General features: G+C 31.5%; 1 protein-coding gene and 1 long non-coding RNA gene across 2 annotated transcripts; one reads left to right on the top strand and one right to left on the bottom strand.

The window, feature by feature from the left end:
- Positions 1-5,093: 5,093 nt before the first annotated feature.
- Positions 5,094-18,195, bottom strand: LOC134236546 (uncharacterized). The gene is made up of 3 exons (XR_009985635.1): positions 18,149-18,195; positions 14,902-14,991; positions 5,094-5,186 (listed from the first exon to the last, which is right to left on the bottom strand). It is a non-coding gene; the product is annotated as an uncharacterized LOC134236546 (long non-coding RNA).
- Positions 7,644-9,713, top strand: LOC134236544 (uncharacterized). The gene is made up of 2 exons (XM_062718715.1): positions 7,644-7,970; positions 8,212-9,713. The coding sequence occupies exons 1-2, from the start codon at positions 7,766-7,768 to the stop codon at positions 9,399-9,401; spliced, it is 1,395 nt and encodes a 464-aa protein (XP_062574699.1). The 5' UTR covers positions 7,644-7,765; the 3' UTR covers positions 9,402-9,713.
- Positions 18,196-19,789: the final 1,594 nt, after the last annotated feature.

Here is a 19,789-nt window from a genome sequence, read left to right as displayed (position 1 = left end):
TAGGAAAAAATACGATTTATTTCGCCCAAAAAATAACTGGCAAAGTGTTTGGCTCTCTCTCTCTCTCTCTCTCTTATTAAACAAAGCGATTCTAAATGATACATTACTATTTGTCTTTACATATTTGCAGTTTAAAAGAAATATGACAGTTTGCTTTCGTGCAGAATCTACTACATAATGAGAAATTACCAAATCTTTTTTGAGATCTATAGATATCATTAAAAATGCCATATGCCATTTGTTTGGTTCGAAGCGTTGACATACCTTGGCAAACAGTAGAGATGAAAAATGGAAAACTGGAAGCGCATTACTAGTAATAAATGACAAGGTCTTTCAGAGAAGTCTGCATGGACATGTCCTTTCTATTGTCGGTATTATTCCAAAACTTACGTAGAAACAACACGACTTTGACAACTCAATTTCTGTAGCACTTACTATCTTGACCGGAATGATACATTTAAAATGATGACTAACTATTAGTTCTGAAAGTTTAAACTTCTGTCGTTTACTTCTCGAGCAATTATGAGAACAAATTCTAATTTTGAGTACAGGAAAATACGCCAGCGGAAGTTAATAATATAAAAATCTCCGATGTTTCTTTAGACAAATGCGATATCTACAACATATATAAAACTGTTCAAATACATTCATCAGTTAAACAGTTAAAAATAGAAGTAATGTAGTTTCTCTCTTATAACGAGAAGTTGACGTTTTTGTTTCCAGTGTGATTAACATATTTTTGAACTACAAATAAAATGCAAAAGGAAAAGAAAAGTTTACTCTTGTTTTATTTCCACGATTACTTTCTATGACGACCGGAAGTGTCGACAGACGCGTTTAACTCTGTATGTTTCGCGTACTCTTCAAGGTCTTTTACTCATAAGTTTGACCTCTTACTCTCTTACACTTTCAGAGGTGTCGCAATGATAACTTCTTATTTTGAAGACGGGAATCAGGTGACCCGAAATAAATTTTGCAAAAATGTCAGACAATACCCTTGACATTTGTAGTCTGAATATTAATATATCAAGAAATCATTTCAAAGACTTCATCTATAAATGAAAATTATGGGAAAATAAAATGCACAAAATAAAAAAAAAACACACACAAAGTAAGTAGGTTTTTCTCTTAACCGGTCGATGTAGTTTTTGTTTCCGACGTGATTAATATATATGTACTTCGAAAGTACTAATGACATACACAATTTTAAATGAAATTTCGGATTTCTATTATCACTTCCTTTGACGACTGGAAGGACAGCTGAAGCTCTTAAACCAAAAAAATTGCCTACATTTCAAGATCTATCAGGCATATAACTTTGGTGGTTTAATCTCTTTTACCGTTATCGATTTGACTGCATTAAAAAAAAAGGAAAATAAGAAATCGTACGACCGGAAGTGAGTTGTGAAAAAAATTAAATATAATGCCCCACTGTGGAATTCTAAACCTCAAAGTAAAGATCAGCACATAACTTCGCGATTCTAGAGTAGACACTCTAAACACTGTGCTACTCGGGCGAAGTGAGAGAGACTTTCAGAGCTAGCTAGTCATCGCGGCTTAATTAGTACTAATTTCCCCTGAATGCAAAAACATCTAATCTATTTTTTCTTACAAATCCTTGTCAGCATTTACTTTCTAATTTCTATTTTTTTTTTCAAAAATAATTTTCAGCAAGATAGTGAAACAAAATTCACATTGCAATTAATAAATGATTTACCACTTGAAGGTATTTTCATCTGATTTTTAAAATACATATCACAACTTACCTCTGTGTTGAAATTTCTTTTTATATACTTTTGTTCCTGGACTCTTAATATTTACAGTCAAACAAATGAACAAACAAAAAATAATTGAGCGATTAAATTTTCGGCATTTTGATCATTAATAAAAGACATTTTAAGCTGTTTGTAAGGAGTTTACATTGAAAAAGATTCATCGGTTTCATTGAAAACACACTTACATTTAATTTTATTATCGGATATTCATGTATGTGTAAAGAAATCTACAATTACTGATAAAATGAAAAAAAAAAAATGAAACGAAATGTTTCTTCTATTGTTTTCTTAACATAAAATAGATCTATTCAAATTCATTGTTTACGAAAAGAATCTTTAAAAAATCTTACTTATTTTACTTATCAATGAATTTCGAAAATATTATTTTCGTGATCAATACTTGAAAGCTTTAAATACTTCTTAGATGAGTAGTAGATGAAAATGCTGAAGTTGTACTTGTATTTTTAAAGGCTTCTTGATTTATTTAAAATGAAGATCATTTTAAATATTTTTTTTTTATTCAAATAGATAGGAAACAGATAACTTTGAGATATGTCACCAAACCATTAGACTTAATATCATTTTTAGCTCTATAAATCAGAGACTATAAGAGCTTATCTGATAGTAAGGTGTCCGTCTGTCTGTCTGTAAACATTTTTTTCATATTTTTGACCTGATTCCAAATATAGAACGTAGCACACAAGTTGACTACACTAAGATACACAATCGCGTTTTGAATTTGATTAACGGTGATGACGTGGTTACTCCAAAAAAATACCTGAAAAAGTTATTCCTCCTATAGTGTTAGATTGATTTTAATAAACATAGGCACACAAGGAGACTACACTAAGATACACAATTCTGTGTTGCCGTGGATACTTAGAATAGAAATTTGAAATTACAAAGTTTGAATATACAAAATTTGAAAGTTTGAAATGCATGCAAAATGCTTCTCATCATAGAGTTTTGTTTGATTTCAATATAACTTGGCACACAAGTACTTAAGATACATTTTCTGTGTATCGGTCGTGGCTACTTAGAATAGAAATTTCTTTAAAATACTTTCAAAATGCTACTTTTCCTACAGTTTTGGTCTGCTTTTAATATAATGCAATTAAGTAGACTACAGCGAGATACCGAATCCTCTTTATTCTTTTATTTTTATTTTTATGAATGGTGTTGCCATGGTAACAAAAATTTAAATTTGTCTAAAATTATTTAAAAGCCTTGAAGCTACTCCTACAGTTTTAGTCTTATTTCAGTCTTGTCACAAAAAGATACTAAATCAAAGATCATTATTCTGTTCACTACTGTTTCAAAGTTTCAAGACCAACTGCTACTTTTCTTGTGATATAAGTGCAAACCAGTAGAGCTACAGTCTCGACAGAGACTTCTGGTTATTATTAGAACATTTCATTTGTAGTTCAGTGCCTTAAGCTCAGTTGAAATCATTAAATTTACGGTCAAAATAAAGCAAAAACCCTACTTTTTGAATATAGAAAAAAAATTATATCTTCAAGTAGTATGTCATCGTTCTTTTTTTGACACCGAACTAAAACTACTTTTAGATTTTAAACGTTGCAGTGGACAATGAAAATATTTGTGATTGTTCCATCAAATGGATTTGTTTGCTGTTTCATTTTTTATTATATTTTTCTGTTCCCACAGATTGTTTTATTTAGCTATTGATGGTCTGAAATACAGAAATATGTCAATAATAAAAAAATACACCCTTCCCACCAAATTATTTACTTTACATTAACATACTTAATAAGTTTTAATTGATAAAGACACATGAACATGAATTAAATACCCAATGTATGATAACAATAAAATATAGATGACATGAATATTTAGAGAAAAAAATGTTTAGGAGTAATAGTAATAGAAATGGTTTTAATAAACAAAGTCAAATTAGATAATGGAAGTAAAATGCCATACGTTTCCTTCCAATAGCTGTCTGAAATTAAAAAAAAAAAACGACTGAAGGAATTTCATTTTATTTAATACATCAAATTACATCATATATTTTGATTTATGATAAAGCATGCGCTTCACACTGATTTTCAAAATAAAAAAAAATACATTTTTACTTTTTAATGCTGTATAAACACTCTTCAGACATCCATAACATACTAGTAAACAAGTATAGAAAAGAGCTCTAGAATGTCCGATTAAAATTATATTTTGAAAAAATTACAGTATGTAGGTACATGTAAAAACGTAGGCAATCTACTTAAACTCACCGAATACATTATTTCTGTACTTACTGTGATTTCTCGGGGAAAAACGATTATTGTTGATCAATCAATATACATGTATGTACAATCAACTTCTTACTTACCGAAACATAAGGTTTTTATTTTTTTTATTTATATTTTCAGAAATGTTGGAAAAAAGAAAATACCTTTATTTCTATACATGCAGATAAATTGTCAAATAAAAGCAAAAACATACTATATATTTTGGTGTTTATATATGATGCTATTTACACCATTCGCTTCACTTGATCATATGTTAGCTTTTTTATCTGCAATGTGCAGTAGTTCATCTCTGATAACAAAGATAACGTTCCGTTAAAAATGCAAATTTTTGAGCTGAATTTTTGACAAACATTGTCACAATGGCCATAATACAAGAAAATGTAAACGAGATTGCATGCTACGTGTAGCCCTGCATCGAAGTAGGGGAATTTTGCCTTTATATCTATATGCTAGCAAGTAAATCGTAGATGGTAAGGAAAGCAATTATTTTGGAATTAACTACTTGAAAGGCTAATTAAATGTAGTTTTCTAAATTTATCTTTTTTATATATTTATTTACAAGATTTTATAAACAATATTCGCTAGATTTTGCCTAACTCAGATCAAGAAATATTGTGATATGTATAAATACGTACAGGAAAATATAATACCTATATTTTGTTATAAAGCAGAATGTCCAACAGAGATTAGTTTTGGGCCGAGAGTTCTTAAGGAATCAAACAATCTTTTGTTACAAGGTTTACTTCAAAATGTAAAACTTTACTAGAGAAAAGTTTACGATAGAACTTTGTACCTCAATTAAATTCTTATAAAACTCAAACAAAACTATAAAAATTAGCTAACATTTCATAAAATAAAGAAAATAACCATATGAGGTAATTATAAATATACAAAATATAATCAAACAAAATTGTTCACAACACATACTCGTATAATAAAGAACTTTATTAGTCAATTTCTTTATTCAAAAATGAATTAATTCTGAAGTCAAAGCAATTTTTTCAAGTCATTCTGGTAAATAAATTAATTTATCTTCAATCAAATTCCATGCTGCTGAAAGTTTCGTCCGTTGGTGAAACAGAATGCTGTGTTTACTCCGAAGAAGATTTTGTATTATCCTCATTATTATCATTGTTTTGTCCTCGATCTACATTAAAAGAATATGGATATACTTAAATAAAAAAAATAAAAATGAAAAACGATAAAAAATTTCATGCAGTAACAATATAATTTTACACAGAATCGTGAAGAACAATTGTTGTTCTCTTAAATTGGGCTGTCCAAAAAATATTTTGTTTAATTAGATAAACAACACTACCACAGGCATGAGATGGTATTCAAACAAAGACAATTTTTAAGACATCAGTACCCGCAACTTTATTTTTAAATTGATTCAGGTTATACGGCGCCGCTGAAGGGCCAGGTAAAAAAAAATATTTTTATTTGTTCGGACAAATTAGAAATTCGTTCGGACGAATTAGTTATTTGTTCGGACGAAGTAGATATTCGTTCGGACGAATTAGTTATTAGTTCGGACGAATTAGATATTCGTTCGTACAAATTAGAAATTCGTTCGGACGAATAAGTTATTTGTTCGGACGAATTAGATATTCGTTCGGACGAATTCGTTCGGACGAATTAGTTATTTGTTCGGACGAATTAGATATTCGTTCGGACAAATTAGTTATTTGTTCGGGCGAATTAGATATTCGTTCGGACAAATTAGAAATTCGTTCGAACGATTTAGAAATTTGTTCGGACAAATTAGATATTTGTTCGGACAAATTAGATATTTGTTCGGACAAATTAGATATTTGTTCGGGCAAATTAGATGTTTACACAAATTATCCTTTAAAGAGAGATATACAATTTGTCTATTCGGGAGGATTCATCCTTTTTTAATACATAAATAGCTCTTTGGACCATGACATACACATGTAGCAACTAGACATGTGATATTAAAGTCGGGTATGTTGATTGTAAATATTCGGAAATAATGGATCTATACCGGTATATATTATTGGCCTAAAGTCTGCCAAGAAGTTACTGCTTCTTTGAAAAGATGAGATCCACTCCTTAAGGTTTTACTCCTACTGCAGGCAATTGGTACGGGAAAAAATTGGCATTGAAAAAGTAAGCCCCCCCACCCCACGAAATAGGACTGTCAACTTTGGGCAACTTTTCCTGAGTCACCCCCCTTTTTTTTGTTTGTCAACTTTTCAGGTAACTATTTTTTTCTCAGGCTCCCCCCCCCCCACTTTCAAAAACGATACTACGTGGCTGCATTGTATTAAAATATCGAGCCTCTTATTCGAGGGTCTTAATTTTTTTTAAGGTGGGGCTTACTAGCTAGGACATTTGTAGAATTGCTTCTATACCGCTGTTCCCACATTTAAGTATTTTGTGATAAAGGAACAAAAAGAGGGAATCTCCATCTCCAATGGATTCTTTCTAAGATCGTTAAAAACTACTATTAAGTATCTATATCAATTTTATTTTATATTTAAATATCAGAAAAGCGCATGAATTAAAACATGCAGGTATAATATTGATCAAATTAAACACACACCCCTTTCCGGGAAAAGGATAAAAAATAGATGAATACATGTACGTTCCTAGAAAGTGCAGTAAAATTTAAAAACACATCATAATGTAATGCAAGTTATGTAAGGTTCTCAATGATTAAGACAATCGATCGTTTTTTAAATAGAGGAGTGGGGGGGGGTTGTTACTTGAAAATATTTTGACATTCATTCATGATTTATTTTCCCCGTAAAAGGGGTTGCTTTCATAATTTCCCTTTCTATGTGAGTCATTGGCCTATCAGACCTTCGAACTCATGGTACTCAACTGTAAAAGCGTATAAACAAAATTAAGAAATGCTGAAAGTGAAATTAAATAGTTTGTTCGACTACATGTACCTCTTCAATAACGGGAGGGGGCTATAATTATGCTCTGAAAATCAATGGACTAGGGAATATACAAGATTGATCGGTTGACCTCGTAATTCATCGGCTCGCAAGTCATATGAACAACCTGGGATCAATACGGACAGGTTCATTTTTGTGAAGTTTTCTAAATTCACAAACAGGAATATTTAATTAAAAACTCATTGAGGACTTTTTAATCATTTTATACACCGCATATGTACCAGATTGATTGATTGAATGTTTTACGCCGAATCGGCAATATTTCAGCTACAAATCGGCTACATATGTATCAGAAATGAATTTCAATAATCATTCACATGTCATGATTAATAACTGCACGGTAGTGAATATGTACATAAAAATCATAAGAAAGAGATCAACATTAAAACGACTTATCTTCAAAATATTTACTGATAATGTTGTTCATTAAAGTTATTTTGCAAGAATCAAAATAAAATGAAACGTCTTGGTGCAAACCGAACATTATTCGCGGTTTCCTGATAGTTGTTCACAATTTCTCTAATTTGTCCGAACAAATAACAAATTCGTCCGAACGAATTTCTAATTCGTCCGTACAAATAACTAATTTGTCCGAACAAATTTCTAAATCGTCCGTCCGAATTTCTAATTTGTCCAAACGAATATCTAATGGTTTAAAGTAGTGAGTTATCGTTCCTAACATAGTGGCGCTACATGTCCCGGTCCTTGTGATACTTCCGCTTCGTAGTAAACACACGTGAAACAATAACGATAAGAGTACATAAGTAAGTAATTAGTTGAATTAGAACACACAACAATGCCCAGTAGTTGCTGCTGTGTACCTGGATGTCATGAAAGAGGCGGGCATCAGTTCCCGACCGAAAAATCAAGGAGAGACAAGTGGATTATAGCAATTAAACGCTTGGACGAACATACGAGAAAGTTATGGGAGCCTTCCAAGTCTGCCGTTGTTTGCAAACGACATTTTAAACCTGACGATTACGTGACAGAAACAATACAAGGTATTGTGAATCAACATTGTTTTGATCACTGTCGAATGTTGTAGCAAATGAAAAGATAACATTTCTTGCAAACTGTGTCAGCTGTGTGTATAGCCGATTTGTATTTTTATACAACCCACTTTTTTTATTTTCATGTTCTTTAAGTTGCATTAAAAATTTTCATTGAAGCACACATATGTGAAAACGAATAAAAACAGCGTTTTCAGTATCAATAGATATACACTACATTGTTTATCAACAGGACAGAAACCATTACATGGAAGACTAAAGAGCTCCTCAGTCCCTAGTATTTTCTGCTGGACAAAGTCATCGGCGGCATCAACTTCAAGATCTTCTCGAGTAGAAGACCGGGTGCAGAAAAAGAGAAAATTTGAGGAAGCTTGCCATGATGACCTTGAGGACAGCATTAATAAATCAAATGTAGATTTTGTTGAAGAGATTGTGTCAGCTGATGAGTCAACAAGCAATGATACTAACATTACATCATATAGTCAAGAATTTAGAGAAATGCAGACACAAACACAACCACAACCATTATTTTCAGTAGATCATTTTGAAAAAGATGATGCTGCCATTCACTTTTATACAGGTCTAGAAACATATAGTAAATTTATGTATGTACTTCATTCACTTGGACCTGCTGCATATTGTCTCAATTATATTTTTTTTCGAGTGCAAGGAGTGTCGATTCCAGATCAATTTTTTATGACTTTAATGAAATTAAGAAGGTACACTACAAACTTTGAACTTTCTAGATTTTTCAATGTATCTGAGAGCACTGTAAAAAATATTGTTTATACTTGGATTATATTCATGTCAAAGCAATGGCAAGAGGTGTCCATATGGCCACCTCAATCCCTTGTCAGATATTTTTCACCTTCAGATTTTAAAGCTAAATTTCCTAAGACTAGAGCAATTTTAGATGCAACTGAGTTTCCTATTAAAAAACCAAGTTCACCAAGAGCACAACAAGCCACATTTTCAACCTATAAAAACAGAAACACAATGAAAGCTTTGATAGGTTGTACACCAGGGGGTCTCATAAGTTTTATTAGTCCAGCATATAGTGGTTCAACCAGTGACAGACAAATTGTAGAAAGAAGTAGTTTGAAAAATCTGTGTGATCAAGGTGATAGTTTAATGGCTGACAAAGGTTTTAATGTACAAGATATATTTGCTACAAAAGATATTACAATAAATATTCCTACTTTTTTTAAAAACAGAAATAGAATGTCAGGTACTACAGTTTTGCGTGACAGAAAAGTTTCGAGCAAAAGGGTACATATTGAAAGGATTATTGGTTTAGGAAAAACGTATCAAATTTTAACACATCCTCTTAAAAGTACTGAGGCATGTTTATCATCAGATATTGTATTCGTTTGTTACATGTTGTGCAATTTTCGCACTGGAATTATTCCAGCAGATGCTTGATTGTTTTATGTAAATTAAGTGCATTTTAAATGCAGTTAAGTTCAATTAAAATACCACTTGACTATTGTGAACCCCTTTCGTCATTACTTCATATTACTGTATATTAAGGACAGAGATATTTTCAAAATTTTGAACAGTCATATCTCTTAAACTTTTAATCATGTAAACATTACCAAGTCATAATCAAGTACATTTGAGATTTGACTATTTCACAAGATCAATTGATTGTATGGAATGTGTAAGAATTTTTTCTACATGTACCTTTTTTTTTACTGAAATTCAATGTCATGTCAGATTTTCACTCATTGTCATTGTAGGACTTGTAGTAATATTTTTCAAGTACTGCATCCTTGAAGAAATTGGCGTAAAACTTTTCTAATTTGTCTAGCATTTCATGTATGAATGTGTCATCCCGTTTGATTTGAATATACACAATGTCATTTACAGTTAAATTATTTGCCAAACAAACAATCAGAATACAAGATTTTGCACCAGTACAAAGAATTTGTCCTTGTATTTGATAAAAATAATCATGATTATTATCAAGAAAGTATTTCCCTTCCTGGTTTGTTTTCAAATATGGCACTGTAGTCGGTGAAATTTTCTTGTTTCTAGAAACATATGGACATTTCACCTCTACGAGTTCCTCTTCATTAATGATTCCATCTGGTGATGCAGCTAGAAATGGATAATCTTTACAAATTATTAGGCCACTTGCCTGCACATCTTTATGGTGATCATTTTTAAACTTCTTTATGGCAACTGATTCATGCTTGTGGCCGTGTTCAATGGCATTTGATTTTATATTTTTGGTAACTGTGAGAGATTGAGCAAGTTTTCTTTTGTCAGTTCTCTCTGTGCATTTGCATATCCGCCCAAACATTGATGAAGTTAAACGCTTCGTTCTCTCTGCTTTCCAAGTTTTATTATTGCCCTGCCCCATTGTTTGATGTTTGATCTTCTCAATTTGAGAATTGGATATATGAGAAATGAATGATGTTTGAAGGAAATGGTCTTCAGGTGTCAGTTTTAGGTAGTCATGGTCATGTGCCACTGCCATCATATTGGCAGGGGTAAATGTTTGGAATATTGGGACTTTAGAAATTCCAGGGAAATTGAGCCATACATTTTGGAAGTGATCAGGATATGCTGGGTTATTTTGAAATTTTTCTGGTCTTGGGTCAAAGTTGACAGTTGTAAATTCATCAGCACCAGGTAGATGTAGATCTGTTGATTTCATTGGGCTACCTTTAAATCTTTTACATTTATGAAAGGTCTGTAAACGCTGTGTGCAAGTTTCTTCTGTCTTGATGAACTTCTGTTTTGCAAACATAACCGCCCCATACATGACAGCTCCAACATGTTTACAGTGTGCATTAGGCCCCATGCCTGCAGCACATTCACACTGAGCTTCCGATATTGACCCCTCCTCAGTTATTTTGAGATCAACTGTATACGACACACCTTTTCTCATTTCGGCACGACACTTGCCTTTGATGTATGTGAAGGGGTTAATATCAATGGAGATACGGTAACATATTAAGAAATTATCATTGTACAGTTGAATAAAATGATTATCAAACTTCTTTTCAAATAGTTCAAAATAGGCTTGAACCGTTTCCATAGTCAAACCACGGAATGGGGAATCGGAATTGACGTCCGAGTATGTATCGTAATCAGGTAATATCATGTAAAAATCTGGGTCAAGCTTCTCAACTCTTCCAAAGTCGGCATTTCTATCGTATGCGTCAAGTCTGTTAAAAATACAAATACTCGGTATTTATCATGTTTTTAATCGTTTAATTTTGCAAATATTTGCGGCATTACTTGATTTACCAATTACAGAAATTACACATGTTAGAGTTGGACATATAGCATGCGGTTTTCAGTATCGAATTACCTGTCGACCAGTTCTGCTTTCCGACCCGATATTCTTGCATTTCGTTTTCTTAGTTCGTTTTTAAGCTCAATTATACTCAAGGAACCGTATTTTGAATTATTCATGATAATTTTCAACTGTTTTGATCTTAAATACACACGTAACAAAATACAACAACGAACGATAGTAATCTCGCATCCAATGTAAACAAGATGCTATGGACCGGGAATAGTATCGCCGCCTAGCGGGAGGCAGGGGAACGCAACTCACTACTATCTCCCATTCGTCCGAACAAATAACTAATTCGTCCGAACGAATTTCTAATTTGTCCGAACGAATATCTAATTCGTCCGAACAAATAACTAATTTGTCCGAACAAATAACTAATTTGTCCGAACAAATATCTAATTTGTCCGAACAAATAACTTATTTGTCCGAACGAAAATCTAATTCGTCCGAACGAATTTTTAATTTGTCCGAACGAATATCTAATTCGTCCGAACAAATAACTAATTCGTCCGAACGAATTTCTAATTTGTCCGAACGCATATCTAATTCGTCCGAACGCATATCTAATTTGTCCGAACAAATAACTTATTTGTCCGAACGAATATCTACTTCGTCCAATCAAATAATTAATTCGTCCGAACGAATATCTAATTTGTCCGAACAAATAACTTATTCGTCTGAACGAATTTCTAATTTGTCCGAACAAATAAAAATATTTTTTTACCTGGCCCTCCAGCGGCGCCGTAAGGTTAGGATAGGATAAAATCCAATAAAATAGGATTCACACACGATATAATAGAATTCCCGTGTGATAAAAGAAAATAAAAAATCTATTACATCCAAACACGATAAACGCAAGACTTAATAAGATAAACTTTTTGTTTTATTGCCGTGACATGGAACCTTGGTTTTTCAGAGATGTCTCATTAAAAAAGACCCACACTTCCACTTCAAAGTGCCGACTGCAAGGTGAATTGGTTATTAGTGCTACTTTTTCCACATACATGTAGACAAGTCGCAGCCAATATTTTAACTGGCGACCTTTCGATCATGGACCGAGTGACCTAATGATTAAGCTACCGTGACGGTCTAGTAAAATACGAGCTATATTTGTATATCTCATACTTATTTTAATTTTTTTTAACAAAATTGCTGAATTAGGTTTATAGATTATATTTTTCGCCGAAGACCGTCTGCAATTCTCGCATTCCAGTCGGTCATTTTCCTGTCATATGTGCGAGGAACGTTAAAGAACAACATTAAGTCGGATACTCCAAAACATAGTCTTTGTAATTATCGAAGTATGCGTTCTATCATACTTTAAAATGTTGTTAGAATTGTGATGTAAACGTTTTTTGAAAATTTACCGAGCTTTAAGTTTTGTAAATCGAACCATCGTATTAGGTTTTGTACATTTTTTTTTAATTATTTAATTTCCTGACTAGACATTATGATTCCAGCAGCAGTTTTTAGGCATTAAGAGATGTTTTCAGCTATATTATTTTTTCATATATCCCAAACAAAACTATTAGTTTCTTTTCATTTAAAGCAAAAAGATAAACGCACTTTGGATTGAAAAAAGACAATTCATTAGCAAAACGACGAAATAACAGTTTAATTATTACTTAATGAAATTAATCATTTAGACATCAAATATTTTTTTATCAATGACAGTAAAATGATCCTTCTGTGGAAGATTTTTGGGCCTCAGAGTTGATGTTGTCTATATGCAATATTTAATGAAAGATTACATTATATCATTTTGGAGCTACAATTTAGTTCAACAGCTATACCTTTCTATGCAAAAACAAACTGCTACACAAAAGACTTAAATTGCTCATTTTGGGTTATTTTTCAAAGATTTATTGCTATAAAAAATGTACTAATTTTTTTTTATTTCATAAATACATTTCTTTCCAGTGGTTACGTTATCAAAAACAAAATTTATTTAATTTTTAGTAAAAGAAAAGATCATTCATATGTACAAAATATGAAACATAAGTCATATAATCAATTCATCTTTGGCCATTTCACGCATTTTGTAAAAGCCTTTTTACGATACTCTTTTGAAAAGAAAATTGATAAAGTTTGGCAAAGTTTTAGTCGAAATATAATTAAATGCTTGTATAAAACAATTGTTTTACGTGATATTTCACCAAATTGTTTTTGTTTGCCCTGCAAAAGAGTAGTACTGCAGTTATGGAGAAAGTCCCTTTAATATTTTTTTTTAAATGTTACACAAAAATATACTATTCTTTATCCTATTACATAATTCTTCTACATAGAAATATCTAGATATTTTTCATGGTGTTTTTTTTTTTTTACATTTATTTCCATTTTGTGAAAGTGTAGTAAAATAAATGGGCAAACACGTTGGTGAATCACGGAAACCAGACCCATTGGCAAGTTCGATAATAATAGTAATTCAGAACGACCTCATACTTTTATAGCAAATTAAGGGATTTCCATTTGTTTCGACGTTTACCGGTATATAACCTTGCCAGATACAATGTCTCACGACGTTTACCGGTATATAACCTTGCCAGATACAATGTCTCACGATCTTTTCAGCACATATACATCATAATTACACATGTGGTTATATTCATTTTGACTCGAAGAATACTCATTTGCATACCAAAAAATGATCATCTAGCAAAGAGTTCGAACAGAATACAGCTTTTAAGATATTTTGCTAGATGTAAATGAACAGACTTATTTTCTTGAATATTTACGTATTATTTTTTTTTTATTTTTTTTTAAACTTTGATATTTCTACTTAATTAAACAAATATCTTCTTGCACGCTGAACCGTGTGGATAGAGGGTCCTTAATAATTCTTTTGATTTCAGAGACAATTCCACACGTTTACAATGACTTTATACATGGAAGAAAATGGACTGTGAATTAAAGAACTATACTCGGTACATTGCATATCTTTGCAATAACCAAAATTAAATTTTGAAAAATTCTTAAAATGTGTTGTGTTGAATAAATTGTATGAAAATTATAATTTAACAGAACATATAATACTTTCAATATAGGTTATTGACAATTTTAGTTTTTTATGACGTCACAAAATAGTCGCATTTTGCATTAACTTTTAGAAAAAGGACAAAATGGACTAAATTCCGACAATTTTAGCTATAGACCTTACAGAGCACAGGTCTGTTCAGAAACAATATTTGCATATTTAATAGATATTATCATTCTGCACATTATATCAAAATATTGATGCAATTTTTACATTTTTCTGTATAAATCATAGAAATTTTAAATTTACGACATTTTACTGACGTCATTTCAAACATATAACGTCATTGCTTACGAAGATATTCAGTGCTTTGAAGTCAGCATGTATCCCAATTTTTTAGAACATAATTAAAAATTACTCCGTCAAAGTTTGATATTGGAAACAAATATTGGTTACTAACAAAAAAAGTCATTAACTTTAATTCAACAATCAAAATCTAAAATTTTTAAAGTATCGTATGTAAAAAGCTTGGCAATGTCAGACTATTAAATTTATGCTAAAGAGAACGTTAATTCTCTTGAGATTTTCGTACAATTTTAGCTTATTAAGTGTATACACAGATATTAAATGATATTTACTTTTCACAAGCTTCCTGCCTTTAAGAGCTTTCAATTCCTCTTCCCTTTTCATTCTATCCGAACGGTTCTGTAAAGGTGAACCTTTCGTATCTGAAATGTATATTTTAGTTTTGTTTTAATTTGACGACCACAAATCATCATAAACCTTCTTTCCCATTCAAAAATTTTTTTTTAAGAAATGTCTCTAATCCTTGTCCAAACAATCGGGTATAACCTGGTTTGGTTCAGTTTACTCTTTTTCATAATCTGCAAGGGGATTTAATGGATACAAATGATTCAACTGGATGTCAAGGGGGTGTGTCCCCATACTAAACCAGACTATACAGAATAATTTGCGTTCCCTTTTTTGAAATCTGCCAATGAAAGGCTAGAAAACAAAAAAAAATTGTCATAAAATAAAGCTTAAAAATACAAAAAAATGCTTTCAAAAATCAAGAACTTTTATTGAGAAAGAGATATTTCTCAGCTATATTAATGACCAACGTGGATATTGCGAACAATATAGCTTACATGTAATAATACCTGTATGTATCATGTATATTTAGAAATCGATGAAACAAAGTAACCATTTTCATATATATATAAAAGGAACCGGTTGATATCCATCATGGATAGGTTGAAGCCGTTACTAGTACCAAAGTTTTACATGTATCTTGATCAGCCGTGTGTCACGTGACTAGTATAAATAGAATTAAATAGATGAAGGTACAAAATGTAGCTAGTGGAAGACAACACACACATTTTTGGAGAAAAAAGCTTAGTTTGTACTGTAAGTTAGTAGTGGTAACTTTGTATGAAATGCGTATTGTAGCTAAGAATTCCTGCATTGTTTTAATTCTTTTATGAAAAAAATATTGTTATGCAGACCAGAACGACTTTCAAGATAAACATGATATAAGCCCTATATATATATATGTTTGTATATTTGTGTGTAAATATTTAACAATATTAATACCATATGAAAGTGATATAACTTGTTTCTGCACTTCTACACCCTAACCGCACCTCACATTAAATATAACTCTCACACAATCACAACCATATCTTACTCCCTTCAATCAGACACAGAGAGAGAGAGTACGAGAGAGAGAAATAGAGAGACGGAGGTAGAGCAGGTGAAAAAGAGAGGGGTACACAAAAGGAAAAGGAACATAAAAATGAAAATGATATTCCAAAAAAAAAGTTTTTCTTTATTTAACTTTTTTATTTAATTGTACTTTTTTGTTTTCTTTTTTTCTTTTTGCTGATGGTGTATTACACTGGCAAGATAAAATCTTTTTTCATGATTACATGTACCTTCATCTTTATTCGAAAAAATATTTTTCAATTTCTTTTCATTTAATAAATTATTAAATGAAAAGAAATTGAAAAATAAAAATATGTTTATTTGAGAATCAGTTATTTGAGCGTTTTTCAAAACATAACGATTTTAATAATGATTGATACCTTTTTTTTTTATATTGAGTATGAATACCTTTCTAGAATATTTTTCTTTAGACATGTCAGATATACACTTTTTGAGTATTATTTAATAATCTGCTTTTTCATTCAGGTATAAGCTTAAAAGAAATGCAAAATAAAAAAAATTAGTGTCAAGAACAATTTTATTATCATTTTATTCAAAAGTGAATTATTAAGGAGGAACAGGACCTTTAGCTGAAAAAATTCCTGTCAATGAATTTTTTTCGTATTTTTTATATTTCTAAATAAATATGTACTTAACATTTTAAAACGGTCCTGTCATGGGATTTCTTGACTTATTTAAAAGATATCACTCCACAAATACCGCCCTGTTTAGAGTTTGTACGGAGGTTAGATACTTCATGTTTACGGGCCCATAACGGAGTCCATAATGCGATTTTTTAAGCACAAACGATAAATATGATAGATAACACTATATTCTTAAATATTTCATTATATTCATGGTGTTTAAATTATCTGAAAGCAATTGTTTTAATTTTATATAGTATTTGGGTTGGATAATTTCTGCATTTTTCAAGGCAGCTTCAACGACAAAAACCTCATTTGGAAAAAATTCTGTCAATAAATATTTCTAAATTTAGGATTGAATGTCAGTCCTTCAACGTAATTATTTACTGCATAAATATCACAGGGTGAAGCTTACCTCAATATCGCACAGGACATCGTTGAATTAGACGTAAGCATGATAAAAACGCTTCACGTTTGTATTTTCCGAGTGCGGGAAATCAATTGTGACGTCACACGAAATTATAAACATTCAAAATAATCTAAATAGTGAGAATCTCTGCTACTAAACACGAAAAAAATATTAATTTTAAAAAATCTGCTTCAGAAATTTATCACGATACATTGACTGTGACCTGTTCATTATGAAATAGAACTGATCATGACGGGTATGTGTACTCGTATGTGATCTCGCTGCACTGAAAATTCAAACACTACGTCTATGACGTCACTGACGTCAGACTGCAGTGTAAAGAGAAACAAATGTGTGGATTTGGCAACTTCACAATATCTAAATGATGGCAAGATCTTTAAAAATTTCATTGATAATAATTTCTAAAATTAAATGTTTAAAAAACAATTTTAGCATTTAGAATAAAATTACACAAGAATTGTTGATTTTAACAAAGTTTAACATGTATATCATCATCGATTATGACGTGATATGTCTTTTTAGTCATGTGACATGTGTCCTGTCTCCCCTTAAATGATTTTAATTTGTAGCAATGTCTGTTAAGTGAAATTACTCATCCCATAAAAACTGTAAACATGAATAACATTTATTCTGTTAAGAACTACATAATAGTACTGTATTGACTATAGGTAAAGAAAAACAATATTATTCGGATGGGGGGGATGTTGGCTCAAAGTCATTCACTTTCATGGCAGTGAAGGACAAATTATTTATTTTTTATGTACATGTAATTAAGTCAGATTATTTATTTTCAACCTTAAAAAAAAACAAATCAATAGCTACTAAAACCAGTCATTCGTAATTACAGCCATCAACTTACTTTACATAATTAGATATAAACTTGATTCAACTTTTCTTTGTTTTATTTTTTCTTCAAACTTGTAGCTTTCACTCGTATAAATTAGATTGACATTATTTAGCTAAACGGCGGGATGTAGTTCTCTTATAGTCTAAATCACATTTGTTCACTGCCATTTTGAAAGAAGGCCGTTTTTCATTAAAATAAAAATGTTTAATTGTGTCGACGATTTAAGGAATTTTCATAATAAAAGTGAAAATGGTAATTACCTTCAGTTACTAATGCTCCTGTGCCAGCAGTATCTCCATCTTTTTTATCTGTTGTTTGCAAACGACAAGAACAAACACAATTATACTTTACTCTTCTATTGAATACATTCATTTATATATTTATAATGAATGGAAGTTATATCAAACAGCAATCGTACATGTACAATGTAAGTAAGTTAATTCAGGTTTATTTTTAACAAGATGTGTTTGTGAAACACTGATGCCCACGTATTGCAACATAGCGATGATTAAATATCTCAAATGCAACTCAAATATATTGTCACAAGAAATACAATTTTGAAATATAAAAGCCCTAGCACCACCTTTTAAAAATTATGGTTCAAAGCTTCTTCAAAGTTTCTTAAGAATAGGTGAGCCAAACTCTTACGTCAAGATCAAAAGGTCAAAGTTGTTGATTTCTGAAGAAGTTCTTCTTAGAAAAATTACATACTTGAAGTATGATAGCCTTTCCTCTAACCGCTCAGAAAGAAGAAGGTATGGTTTAGCTTTATTGCGCCCTAAAAATGTAATGACATCAAAAAGTTTTGAAACTGGCTTAAATATTAGTTAAATAAATGACTCTGATAAATCAGGAAAGAATATAACATGAAAGATTACCATTCTGCAAATATGACGTCATTTATGTGAAGCATTTCTCTATTTTCAACAGAAAAAGCCCCAAAATGCCACATTTCAAGGGTGATTTTCCCTTAGAAAACAGTATCCAAAGCCGTCGCTCACGTTAATTTTTTTTATATTTTGTGCATAATTCAATAACAAATCACATATCTAAAGATCTTCGTGCCCAGTGGGAATCCGGGTTAGAATAGATCCTCAGTACCCCCTTGCTTGTCGTAAAAGGCGACTAAATAGGGCGGTCCTTCCGAAGAGACCGTATTAACCGAGGCCCAGTGTCACAGCAGGTGTGGCACGATAAAGATCCCTCCCTGCTCAAAGGCCGTAAGTGCCGAGCGTAGGCCTAAATTCGCAGCCCTTCACCGGCAATAGCGACGTCTCCATATCAGTGAAATATTTTGAGAGGGACGTTAAACAGTATACAATCAATCAATAAAGATCTTTGTGGTCTATGCCATTGGACAATGTTATCTGAAAGAAAATCCCATTGAAACTTGGTGTCTTCTGCAACTTTTTAAGAAAATACGGGAAGATCAACATGTTTATGACGTCATAATTAGCATGTAAAAACACATGTGAGAAAAATAACTTGAATGATTTTTTGCACTGAATTTCAATTATTTAAAAGCATGAGTTTTCAACTTTTACACTAGTTTCATTTTTTTTTTTAGAAAATTACTGGGCAAAATGTATATGCAAACCATAGCTTCTTCTCATGGCCAAAGTTAAAGTAAAAGTTTTTAAACGTAGGTCAACCTCAAAGGATTAGGTCGAAGGGTCACATTTTTTGGTATTCTTGTCAGAGTTTGTCACAAGGATTACATATGTGAAGCACGAAAACCCTAGCCTTCTCCGTTAAAAAATTTAACGATAAGTTAAAAAAAATCAAAGATGATCAGATGGAATCCAATGAAAGTTCTTTTTACACAAAATACACGTGAGCGGAATGAAGGTCCTTGCAGTAACCGTTTAATAGTGATGGCCAGTAGAAGTGTGATAGTTATT

Source organism: Saccostrea cucullata, unplaced genomic scaffold (assembly GCF_032062105.1).
Source record: "Saccostrea cucullata isolate Sc308-1 unplaced genomic scaffold, CSIRO_AGI_Scuc_v1 ctg340, whole genome shotgun sequence".
Taxonomy (NCBI): Eukaryota; Metazoa; Mollusca; class Bivalvia; order Ostreida; family Ostreidae; genus Saccostrea; species Saccostrea cuccullata.
Note: the sequence above shows the minus strand (reverse complement) of the source record. Positions and strands in the feature narration are given on the sequence as shown.

What these genes read in the sequence shown, in the direction of transcription:
- LOC134236544 (XM_062718715.1), top strand. Translation starts at nt 7,766, where the DNA reads ATGCCCAGTAGTTGCTGCTGTGTACCTGGATGTCATGAAAGAGGCGGG. An exon ending in CGTGACAGAAACAATACAAG is followed by an intron (nt 7,971 to 8,211) that starts GTATTGTGAATC and finishes GTTTATCAACAG; the next exon opens with GACAGAAACCATTACATGGA.